The 13,170-nt window shown below is 40.5% G+C and overlaps 1 protein-coding gene across 11 annotated transcripts in view; it reads right to left on the reverse strand.

Moving 5' to 3' along the window:
- Positions 1-13,170, reverse strand: part of LOC118422398 (protein quaking-like) — a 62,249-nt gene that overhangs the window by 26,173 nt on the left and 22,906 nt on the right. For all 11 annotated transcript variants that reach the window (XR_004831889.1, XM_035829924.1, XM_035829926.1 and 8 more), the window contains exons 4-5: positions 6,790-6,906; positions 611-754 (exon numbers count right to left, since the gene is read on the reverse strand). Coding sequence is in view for 10 of the 11 variants with exons in the window: in XM_035829924.1 (XP_035685817.1) it covers positions 611-754; positions 6,790-6,906 (261 nt within the window). In the remaining variant the exon portion in view is untranslated. The remainder of the gene's footprint in view (positions 1-610; positions 755-6,789; positions 6,907-13,170) is intronic.

Genomic DNA, 13,170 nt, shown 5'->3' on the forward strand with positions numbered 1-13,170 from the left:
TATCATCTTGGGGAATGTAGTTAACAGTTCTAAGTAGATTGTTACTTTACCCTCTTACACAGAGACCCTATTCCCTATGCCCCACCCCTGAATCAGCAACATGTGGAAGCAATACACCACATATTTGGTAAGTACCACACAACTGGCCTTGACTGTTCCAATTGTCTGGCTAATCTATTCCACATTCTTTAAGTTGACCTTGTTGTCTTGGTCATCAACATAGCAACTCGATACAGAAAAGGAAGCCCTTACACTTCCCAAAGGAAAATACAAAATAACAGTTCAATTTTTATTCTCCTAATAATTAGTACCGATACACCGAGCGAACTAAAATAGCTTTTCATCCCTATCTGAATTTATTATCTTTTTCTCACTGCTTTAGATCAAGTTTGAATGAGGTTGAATGATTTTGCTCTGGAGGTTTAAGTCTAATAAGTTTAAGCAAGTAACTTGTCATTGAAATGGAAACTTTTCTTTGAGATGAAGGATCCTGTGAATTATTGATTTTCATTCCAGATCACTCTTCAAAACAGTCTTCACATCTCTTCACACACACAGAGTAATACTCAGCGCATAATAAAAACAGAAAGAAAACATGAAGGACACTTACCGATGGCACGAGTAGCTTCTTGACTTCCTCTACAGCCCTCTGCAGCTTGATGCGTGCTCTGGTCTCACAGTCCTCCACTGTGATCAGGACATGCAGCTCATCATTCAGGTGCTCCCAGTTCGGCTTGCCTCTGTTCTGCTCCTCCTAAACAAAGAAAGAAAAAGAAGAGCACCTTGTTAACATTGTATGTATTCTTATAGCCTTTTCATACATAGGAACTTTCTGTGCAGGTAGGGCAGAGGAAATATACTGCTACTTGCTGGAATCATTCTGGAATTTGAATGATAAGGTTTCTCATATTTCAAATAGTAAAAAAGGCACAAAATGGCAAAATCTTCACAAAATCCATTCACAAATAGCTGTTGCAGTGAATGGCACCCTTTTCCCATTGGCCGACTGGTTAATTTTACTGTCTCAGTAGCACATAGCTCAGCATAATCTCCAAGCAGATCCTACAATGGCATAAGATAGTACCAAACTGGCGTACATTTGCCATGTAGCGAAACACACTCCTAGGCCAGCTTGACTCCTTTGCCAGCTTTTGATACTATCTTATGCTACTGTAGGATCTGCTTGGAGATTAGCTCAGCAAAGATTCCATCCATTATTCCCTGTGTATTATCAACTCCATAAGATTGTGTCCTCTTTCAGAGGGGACTTCAGGATTTTGTACCTCTAGTGCCTAATAAGTTTATTATATCTTGATAGTGGCACTCACATAATGCAAAGAAAATGTTAAAGGCACTTACCACACAATTAACATTGTAAAGGCATTTAAAGAAATCTACCACTCTAAATCGCATCTTATTTTTGCCATTCAAACTTTGACAGGAGGGGTCATTTACCTCCCCATAACTGTAAACCCTCTCACCCTAACAAAGACAGGGTTTTTGTAACACAACAGGTGGATTGGGATACCCCACACAATGCATACCTGTAATGTAAGTCAGGAAAATAGACAATGTGCCAAGATAGCCCCAGGCTGTTGTTGTAAAGTTACCTGGGCATGAGTGTGTGCAGGGATGTTGTTCTAGCATAACCATTCGACTACTAGTTAGCAAGCCACACACTTGTCAGGATTTCCAAGAAAGAGATATACCCTACACGTGTGTATGCACTACACAAGATGTGTTGTAAACAGACTTTACATGAGGTTGTTCTTGGTACAACAGACTTGGTTTACATCATTCTGCTATCAAATTTAGGTCAGCAGGCTACATGAATAGGTGTTCATTTTAAGTGTCACATTAACAATTAAATGCACACCCTCAAGACTCAGTGAGAACACAGAGCATTTCAAAAAACGAAAATCTTCTGTAATATACTATAAACCTTGATACTTTTGCTGTGGTTTTATTTTTGCAGTGACAACTTCACTGCATGAATTGCTTCAATTTCAATCACAAATTTAAAATCCTGCAGAAACTTGCGCTGAAAAAATTATTGAATTAACAGTATGTGGAAGGTGAGAATGAATATAAATACAATGGCTTCCTTTACCTCAGCAGTTTAAAGTTAGACCCAGACCTTAATACCCTACTTTCCATTCACAACAAAAGAGGCAATGATAATATCTGTAGAAAAATGAAGGTATTCATGATGATGTCACAGATGTTTCATACAACACACCCAAGGCAGATGAGGTCATTTATTTCCAGTCAGGGGGAGGGGGGATCAGGTCATCAACCTAGAAGAATGATGGAAAAACACCCTGAACCTGACAATGAGAGATGAGCACAATTTCCCCATATGGTTGACCTATATTTACTTTTATCTTGTAAATGTATGCATCAGCATGGCTAAAAAAGAGTATCATTGATTGTTTAAATACTAAATTTCTATCTCAGAGGTTAAAGACTCCCAAGGAAGGATGTTTGAAAAGGACAACAGCAACAAAGAGACGTATCTTTTGTTCACTTCCTATGTATTTCAAAATGTTGAGATATTTTCCAAGTATTGTGACCTTCAAGTACTAAACAATATCTCTGTGTGGGCACTTTTATCTATTGGGCAACGTTACCATTGTGTGTTATGTTATACAACCACTGCCCCTTTTTGGGGTTATTCTGCAAGTTGCACAGTGCCAGGGGGTGTCCCAATTACCACACAGTATATTGCCACCTAAATAACTGTGCTTTGGTTCATTATTTCACAGTCCAACACCTCTCTTTGGTACAGTCCCCATTCAGGTTAGTTAGGGATTCTTGCATAAACTCTCGAATCAAATTATCATTCCTGGTCAGAAAACTATGAGGTTGAGATTTGTACCATAAATAAAAGTAACTTATCTATAGAAATGGACAATGATATGTGTAATTGCAGAGAAAAACACTTCAACATTGCACACCCCACACTATAAACGGACATTTCTCACCTCCCACAATAGGTGTTAGACCATATATTAGTTATTTATTACTCTTTCATGACACCTTTCTTGACAAAATAGGTCAAGTTATCTCAAGAGCTTTGTATGACAGCAATCCAACTTGATGTATGTAGTATAGTTCCCTCAACCTTGAAGTGGTTCCAATAGACTTTTCTGAAATAAGTTCTATATGGTGTCCTTTTTTTTTTGTCCTTCATTTCAAACACTAGCTTGCATGCGGCTACAGTGTAGAAGTTAAGGTGTTCTCTTCTACCAATACAAAACAGACCTTCAACTTTACTAAATATAAACATCTGATTATTCAAAGAGCTGTCACCTGTTACTTCTTTGGTAATATTTTGAAAACAAAGAAGAGCATGTTATAAATTAGGTGGGATTTAGTTCACAAGTACAAATCCTTAGCAGCTGTATTTAGACAGATGCAAGCACATTAAAGTAATAGCCCAGTAGTGTGATATTATTAGGAGGAGATAATAACAAGTGTAACATGATGACAGTGGCAGAGTTTTGTTTTATAGGTAACTTGTCTGTCATTTTTCTTATCTCATTGCTACAGATAGAAACTTTGTCATAGAATTATACAACACATATCAGTAGATCAACTCAGAAGAATAGAGTGCCTTACAAGTTGCACAGTAAATAAGAGGCTTTGGGAAAGAAGTCATTTTTCAAGCTGTATACATCACACTGATAATATCCTGCCGCTAGGATAGTCAGTTATATACTATAGGAACGTGACTCCCACAGATGTCAAGTTGAAGTTACTTTTATTTCCTGTATTCTTATTGAACGTTTTAGTTTGAATTTTCAGAGATAAGCATTTGCCATTGTAACTACAAGAGGTACAAATAATGTCAACTCAGACTTAGTGCAAGGCATATCTATTCTAGTTGCTATGATTATGAAGACAACATTCTTGTCCATCCACATAGGTAGGCCTTTCATTTAAAGGCAAAAGGGGAGATTGTTGTTGCTTACTCAATACCTTTTGCAATCCAGAACTACCTTGTACCAGTCAACATCTACTATGTACACAACACTTGAAGCTGTGTCCCTGTGAGGATAAGGGTTGACATGCCTCTTGCTGCCACAAGCATCCACCTGAACACTGCACTTGTGGCTGGCTGGTAAACTTGAACCTTTCCTTTGTTGCCAGAAGGAAAACCAAGAAGGAAATTAGGCATACTTGATCTGCTTGGAGATTAATTGGAGCTTCTGTTGCTAGTTTGTCAAGGAACTCTTGACTTACTTTGCTACAATTTCTGTGGAAACCAGAGGTTTCCTTTCCACAAGATATGTCTGTACCTGCAAAGACTGGGCCATTCCTTCGTGGAAACAGGTTCATTGAACTTTGAGATTCTCATTATTTCCTTCACAATCCACATTTTGGAACTTTGATGACTTGGATAAAACAACCAGAATGCCTGACAGCAGACAAATCAACCGAGTATTGACATTCCTAGCCACAAATTCAGTAGCAAGATTACACACAGCCCAAATTGCCAACCAAACTGGTTGGGACCACAGCTGGAGTGGATGTCAAATATTTGTCCAAACTGTCTCCATTACAGACCTTGTGGCAGATCAGGTGCTTATGTGGTTTGCTCAGCCCTACACACCAGCCTTCCGGTATGCTTATCAATTAGCCAGACAACAGAGGCTGATTACAGGTGCAAATATGCATGTTTACTGGAGACCTCACCACTTTCGGAGGTGCGAAAAGGCATGCAAATAGTGGGCTCCCATTTTTGGCTATAGAAAAAAACATTTTGTTGTTCTTTAATTAAGCAGTGTTACATTTTGCTCTAAATACACTACGAAACTCAACATCAAAATGATGCTCAAGCTCGAAGTATTCATCAGCTTCTAAATCACATTTGGAATAATGAAAAGGGACAGGTGCTTTTGCCACTGTTTTATGATACATATGTATGCGTAAGACGAATTGTTACCTTGGTAGCTAAGATTTTTCCACATCACGTGCAGTAATTAATCATACAGAGATTAATCATACAGGACATTTTCAGAAATGGTAGGCCCCATGGGAGATTATTTACAAGATTGATAATATAACGTTCACTCAGAAAAATTCTTGATGGATTGTTCAGGGAGTGTCTTTTTCTTTTGTCAAAGTTTTGATATCAAAATGGAAGGGGGTCATTGTGATGATATGTTTCTTTGTATTTATCAAGACACTGACACCCATTACAGCAAGGCATTTCTCCCTATCCATGCAATTGAACTTGTATCGGATTATAGTAAAAGTGAGCAGGTAGCATTTTAGTTGCTTAACCTTTCATTTACTCACAAAACCTACACTTTTGACAGAAACAGTATCCTGTGTGGTCTTGTAGTTTGTAACAAAAGGTCAAATGTAGACAGCTATTTCCTACTAATAATGACTTCAGATACAGAACACAAAGACCGAGGAGCTTGCTAGATTTGAGCTGTTTGCTTTTTTCTTTGATAGTTGAAGCTGGTGCATCCCTATCTGCAGTCCACATTGTCTGTAAGTAGAACGAGAAGGGTGGGTGGGTATGCTGGATCAGACACTTATCAGCTGCCTGAATACTGTCTGCTGGTGCGCTGCGCTGAAGGGGGTCAACTTTTGTTCTCCTTGTTTAGAACTCTGTCAGCCGTACCCTGCCATCATGGTCACTGCCAATGAATGCGAAAACAGGCCGGCCAGGGAAATGGTCACTGCCTTGAGCTTTCATGTGAAAATGTGACGGAAATACAAAAGGGAAAAAGTTTGGATGTTCGGAAAGTTGTGACAGCTTGCTGTCATACATGAACGTAACTGCCAATGCTGATTTTCTTTTTAAATCCCCCTCCAAATAGGTCTTAACACGCGAGTACCATTCTGTAAACATAGGAGTCTTGCTAACCTTGACGCGAGTCAACCATAGCGTACAGATTTGAGAAAAACGATCTGTGATCTGCAGGATAGTTGCCACAAAAGAGGTTACAGTTACAATACATTCTGATACCTCCTATTGCTCCTTTGTAGATGCAAGGGTGTTTTCTTACACTCCGCAAATATTGTCTTTCTCAAAAAGGGTGTTTAGTTCTGTTACAACTGATGATCCGATTACAATGTCTTCAAAGAAACAGCTATGGTAACAATTTTCACCTGTAAGCACCTAACCAAGACAACAGTCTAAGTTATCTCTACTAAAAAAAAATTGTTTTATTTGACTGCGGTGCTGTGTTTTGTAAACATATCTAGTTAAGCCTCCTCTTTCAAATGCTGCCAGAACGGACAACAATGCAGTATCCCAGCCCTTTCCTGTTCTGTTGTACCTACCCAAAGCTGTTTTTTTCACTCTTAAGTCTTAACTCAAAACATTTTTTCACAAACAAAGAGTATAATTGTGTCTTTTTGCAATTTTGCATTGTCTTACCACAAGTTGGGCATTTCAGCTAGGCTGTACCATTCCACACAGTAGGTAAGACATGACCCCAGCATGACCCTAATTCTAGTCAATCAGAAAGTGTGGTTCCCTCTGTTGAAAATGTCTGTCATTGTTGACCAGATAAAACTTTTGCAACTCACTCCACTGTATACCTATCACTCTATTATCTTCAAGGATGCTTTTTGTACCCCTGCAGTGTCATTAAGTAGATTGCATATTATACAATACTACTACTCATGTTTGAAAATCACTGAGACAACGTCGGTTGATAGTATCAGAAAGACAACAAAAATCACGAGCTAGGCAGGGAAGTGTGTGTGTATAAGTTCACTGAATACTTTGTTTTAAATTCAAATTTTCACTTTGCTGTTTCTTACCTTCTTCTTGTCCCTCATGGATCCCTTTCCCCGCACCATAATCTTGCAGCCTGTCTCTGCTTCCAGCTGTTTGGCGGTCATTCCTCTCGGCCCCAAAATCCTCCCCACGAAGTTGAACTGCAGAATCAGAAAGATAATGGACCATCAAAATGGATCGGAATACTATATATGTTAACATGAAAGTATCTCAAGATTCACACCAACAACCAGTGGTAGTTATGGTAGGCCTTCAGGCCAACACATTTGCATGACTACTTCTCCGTAACCATAACTCCAGACGCTACACATCATTGCCAACGGCTACAGCTGATAGTTGCACTTCATATCTACCATTAGGACTGGTATTGTACTGCCGTTGCTCCACCCAACTGTCAATGTGTAAACACATGGCCGAAGGCATTTTACTAACTTCAGGGACAAGATTGGGATCAGTATACTCCAATAAACCATAACCATGATAAAAATGTGGGAGTGTTAGCAATATGCCCTACATTCTGAAGCAAAGCAAATGGTAATAACCCATTGACCGTGTGCAATTGTTCTGGCTGTTTGAATGCGAGAGCAGTCTGGTGTGTAATGTACATGCTCTCAACGGCTCCCCTGACTCCCTTGTAGCGTATTGATGTTTCTATAACCTCTTCTTTTGTGGCTGTGCCACCGTCACAAGGCCGGTTATCCACGGTCTCCTGAGCCGCTCTAACTGCTCCACTCAGTGCCGTATTGATTTATTGACTCTCCGATAACCCATCCGTTACAAAAACCCAGCAGCGTGCTATCATCCCAGAGATGTGCATATGTACATGTCCAGCGAGAGCGAAGAATCGGTAGCCGTTCCGTCAGTTGTCTATGAGCCAATTTGTTCGCCCGCTGATATTGTGAGATGGACAGGAGGAAAATTGAAAGGTCTATTAATTAAATGGACAGAAGAACAGACGTTTCGGTAAGATCAATAACCACAGATTATCATCAATAAATGCAATCTGGGTAAAATGAATTAGAGCCGTAAAGCCCCCATTTTTTAAATGGATATCCCGCCGTAGCGTAGGCCTATGCCAGTGATCGCGTAATGCTACACAAATTTTAATGACGATACCATCTCGCATGAAAATCCGTTCGTTCCAGGATTCCGCCGAGAGCTTATCTTATCATGACAAAGAAACGGCACCGGGGAAGCGTGGAGGTCCCCCCCATGATTACCTGGGTAAACTGCTCATTTCCGCACAGTATATTCTATTTCGTTCCACCAGGATTATTGATCCGGTGTCGGGGCAGGGGGGGACAATGGATACTGATGAGATCCTCATGTTAATACCCAGCACAGTCATTTTCTGCCTCTTCAATATTCCTCAACTAGAGATAGTCCGTAATTGCAGGAATTACCACGACGCACATAAAACACTTTTGTCCAGGACTTTTACAACACAATCCCGTCTGCTGACTGAGATTGAATACTCGCTGCTTATGGGTCAGCATGACCGCGCTATAAAGCCATCCTGCACTAAAACACAGCCTTTTCCTCGTGCTACGCCTGTAATATGGCTACTATGCAAGGCTAATGAAATAGAGGGCAACTTACCCCTTGAGGAAACAATTAGCCTACTGATAATGTCACATTTCTTCCAATCACAGCAGTAGTAAAAATTTCATTACCGACCAGGGTTAACGATGATTCTCTGATGGGCATAACGTCCGTTCTATTGCACTCCAAATGTCTGAGGGTAAGCCCCGCCACAAAGACGATTTCATCGTTTGGGATTTAACGGGTGTAATGATGATAACATAGCGATTGACCGCAGGTGTTGCGACAAAAGTTAGTGGGGAAGTGATTTTGCTGTGAACTCTGCCCCCAATTTACCTTTGCGATGGGGGACTATTGGAGCGCTGAATTGCCTGAGACTGCGGCATTTCGACAGCTGGGTCCTGAAACCCACGAGCGTTCTATACAGCGTTTACAACTTCTCCAAGGTGTAAACACATCGTAAAAGCCCTGCCGTAATGGTGTAATGACCAGATAGCATATTACCTCAAAGCCTTGGTATGTGGATAAAACATCTTTGATGATCTAGATAAAAGCAATACATTTACGAGGACTGCAGTAAATTTACGTTTTTGCTACTGTGACGTAGCGGCTGACCGAAAAGAGGACAGAATAGAAAGTAATCATTTGCAACTGAATACTATTTTCATTATCCATATGCTACAAGAATAGGAGTGATTCTCAGATACACTTTGGTACACTACTACTCTCCAGTGCTTGAGGACCAAGGAGGAGTATGGGCTAATCTATTAAGTTAAACAGGTCAATGTCAAGTCCTTCATTTCCCTTTTAGATTCCTGTCCTAGTTGAACTTGAGGGGAATGTGACAGTTAAGTCAATGTCACACGAACCTTCACCAGTAATAGTCGTTAAATTTATAAGAGCCAAACTTGGCTGCCTTCCCAGACTGCCTCAGAAGGGTGCATGATGGGAAATACTGGTGCTCGTATTTCCTAATAAAAATGCTTAAACACAATTTTGCGTAATCTAAATTTCTACAAGAAACAATGTACAGGATTCACAATAGATGATATACAAATTCCTATCTGAAAAAACCATTGTCGAAGGTACTTTGAAGTTTTTAGAAGAATTTCAATTAAACATTTTATCCTTCTTCTGTTGATAATGTGCTTATAGTTCGCTGCTACAGTACTTGAGTTGCAGAAGATTATGTTCCAATTGGGAGTTGTTTTGATAGAAGGTTTTTCAGGGACTTCCTTAGCGTGATAAGATGAAGGGCATACTCCATTTCAGCCATAGGCGTTAATCACAGGAGATATGGCACAACATGCACAGCAAGTCCAAGTTCAAGGAGGTGGCAAAACTCAAAGGAAGTCATTGTTCACACCCCTGTATCACTCTCTCCCCTGGACACTTCATCTGGCCACACTGGATTACTTTTATGGTCAGTGTCTCAGATTGATTGCTGTTGCCATGGCAACAGCTGACAGTGCAGGGACACTGAGGGTGTGGTGATGGGAACAACATGTGAAGTTCATAGAGAGGTCAAACCCAGGAGGACTTGTGTGGGAGGAAGTGGACAGTGACAGGACTGTTTAACTTATTCAATTTGTACCTTTTCCAACTTTTGTTCAGAGTTAGGTTAAAGATGCTGGAATGAAAGTTCTAAGGCACAAAAGCGGATGTTAACATGTCTTACTGATGTTATTAACAATTGTACGTTGAAATATCTAGATACAGTTAGAAATCATTTTAAGTTGAATGTAGGTAGGTAATTCTGTCAGGTAAATGTTAACCTTGAACGAAAGTCATTACACCATCAAGAGAGCCTACAGCAGCCAGCAACCAGTATTGTGATTTAGTTATACTGAATCAAACTAAGTTCTTTGCTTGCTATGTGTTTTTCCTAAGATTTGTTGATAACGAGCTTGCTCATATTTATAGCTATTTGCAAACTTACTTGCAGGCATGACTATGTTACCAACAGTCTATATGATAAGCTAAACTATATCTGCAGACCTCCCTCCATGAGAGAGCATTCCTTGTCATCTCAGTTCTGACATCACCATGGTAACCAGGACCCTCCCCCTCCCCTACCACCAGTGCCTGCCAATCTTCATCAGCCCTGGGGGTGGGACAGGTTGAGTCACAGGTCACAGACTTGACCTTTGGTGCAGGGGTCAGGCATGCTGATCCCAACATCATCTATGGAACTGGGACAGTAGCCAGCTACCATGGATGAAATTAGTTTTGCCATTCATTTAGAGGGAAATTTCAAGGGCAAAAGTAATACTTTCCAATAAAGAATGCCTTAACTACACCCTCACATTATTTGCTATCCATAATACATCTGTGAAAGAACAAGATGATATTTTAGAGCAGAATCTTTACAATCTGTCAGTCAAGTGAGCATATGACTAATAAATAAATAAATAAATGACAGACAGGGGGTCATAGAGATTGGAAATTGAAAAAGGTATGTCCCTAGGCCACCCAAAGTTTTCAAGTAAAATGGCATGCCCTAGAAACCCACTTTCTAAAGGGGCCCTCAACATTGCAAATTAGGCATAATAACAAGGGCTGTCTCCAGCTTCAAATTTTCTCCTGTCCTACTCACTGTTAGGGAGTCCATATGTCAACTTATTTTTAGGCTAACAAAAACATCTTTTCAAAAATTTATTTTATAATTTTTTTTCAAAGATAGAGTGAGATTTCTGTGTCGAGACGGGTCCTGATTTATAAGATTGTTAAAAATCATTAGTCCCATATCAGTTCATTCTTTAGAAATTGTACAGAGGATTCAAGTATCTCTTGTTTTCCATAACCTTTTATAGGGGTGAGAGAATCACTGTCTTCTTGCAAACCTGTCAAGTGATCAAAACACCCATAGACGTTATAAAACGGAAGTTTTCTAGCCCTTCACTTATAACCTTTGCTGATGTCTCTTTAGGAAGTTGTGAGCCAACTGATGGCAAAGTGTGGCTGGATGTTTCCACTGGGTACAGTCAGGTCACAACCGTCATGGCCGAGTGCTTGCCACAACTTCAAAGGTGTGTGCTCAGGCAGCTAAAATGGGACTTCAGACAGCCCTAATGCACCAGCAGGGCAGCGCCAGCACCTGGGACAACACAGGGACCCTCCGGGGACACCAGGGTCAGGGGAGGAATGCCTGCTGGGTTCACTGCATAGATGGGATGGCGCCTGAAAACCTGTAACCACTGCAAAAACTATCAATGAGGTGACATCTTATAGTTTTGCAATATCCCCCAGTTACATAGGTGATAGCCCATGTCTCTTTGAGTAATTATCATGGCAAGGGCAAAAGAAGGAGATGATCATATCAATCCAACCTAACCAAAGACACTGCTCATATCACTTGGGGAGAGGAAGCCTTTGAAAAGAGCATAGCATGCAAGTGATTTGCCTTCTTCTGTTATCACAGCTTTCATCCCATGGCACAATTTATCTTTCTGGTGGTATACAGCGTGACCATGTTTCTTTCCACCTTGTTCCTCTCTCAGTTTCTGACATTGACCTCTTGGTCTTCTTTACTACCCAAAGGTCAAGACAAGGGTTTGTTTTTGACATTGACAGAGTGCTTGTTGGACCTTCAATCCTGACATTTAACACCGGAATACCCCCTGATCTTTCATCCTGATCAGACAACCCATCTGCATTTTCCTCCTTTCCTCAGTCCACTTGGCTGTAAAACAAGGATCAAGCCATCTGCATTTTCCTCTTTCCACTGTCCACTTGGCTGTAAAACTGGGATTGGCAAAACCCTCTCCACAGACAGCACTTTTTCAGTCAAATACTTCTCATGCAGATTGTCAATCAAGTACTCTCAACCTGGATGTTTCAAGAAAGATGAAACACTGTTTTCTGCAATCATGCTTGAGATACTTCAGTTCACTTTTCAAATTTCTCTCCAAACTGACAGACTTGAGTAACCTACAAAGGACATAGCAAATCTACTGACCATTGTCTTATTTCTAGTTCCAGAACCAACTGGTATATAATAAATAACAAAACAAAACTATGCCATCACTGTAAGTGGTCAGAAGGGACCCATGCTTACAATAACCTCACAAGTAAACAAGAACTTTGGCCAAACAGTTGGTAACAATCCTACTGGTCAAGGCCACCAGTATGACCCTTTGGTCAACTTGAACATCCATTAGTCCAGGGGGCATTGACCTCCCACCTAGTCCAATCATGTGGGACCATGTTGTTGCTAGGCAACCAAGGAGTGCACAGACAAGTAGAGTTACAGCAAAAAATGTTGCGCTTGCATTTGGGGGGCGTCATGTGAAGCTTAGCATAACTTGCCAAGTATAGCAGCCTGACTTTGCGGTGATCATTAGTACAGTAGGTCACTTGAGGTAGTTCAGAGTTACTGATTTCAGATTTGTGCTGAAAATATGATAGAGAAAAAATAGCTTTAAGGAATGGATTTTCTAATGTGACAGCAATTTGACATTTCTTTATATCCATGAGTTAGGATTAAAATAGCTTTTCCAAAAACAACCTTTAATACATTAGATGTCAAAACCAGAAGAAACGCTTGTTTTGCAGACTGTTAAACCACAACCATGCTCCAACATCATAATACCAAAAAGACCAGCGCAATTAATTGCTCTGTTTTCTGGCCGACGAACACCTGCAAAATTTATGGACATTGCGGTTGATGTTACTGCTCCTTCAGCTGAGAAATGGAACGTAATTTCTATGAATACTTAATAATAGGCTGGTCCGTCGATGCCCTTTCCGTAAAAGCCAGCGCTAACCTCAACATTTATCAGCAAGGACGCGTACAGTTTGCTACGGTCTGATTCCTCCTTGGTGGGTGTACCCGTTACATGCTGTAGGCATACTGCTGATGT

The sequence above is a fragment of the Branchiostoma floridae genome, chromosome 9 (assembly GCF_000003815.2).
Source record: "Branchiostoma floridae strain S238N-H82 chromosome 9, Bfl_VNyyK, whole genome shotgun sequence".
NCBI classification, from domain to species: Eukaryota; Metazoa; Chordata; class Leptocardii; order Amphioxiformes; family Branchiostomatidae; genus Branchiostoma; species Branchiostoma floridae.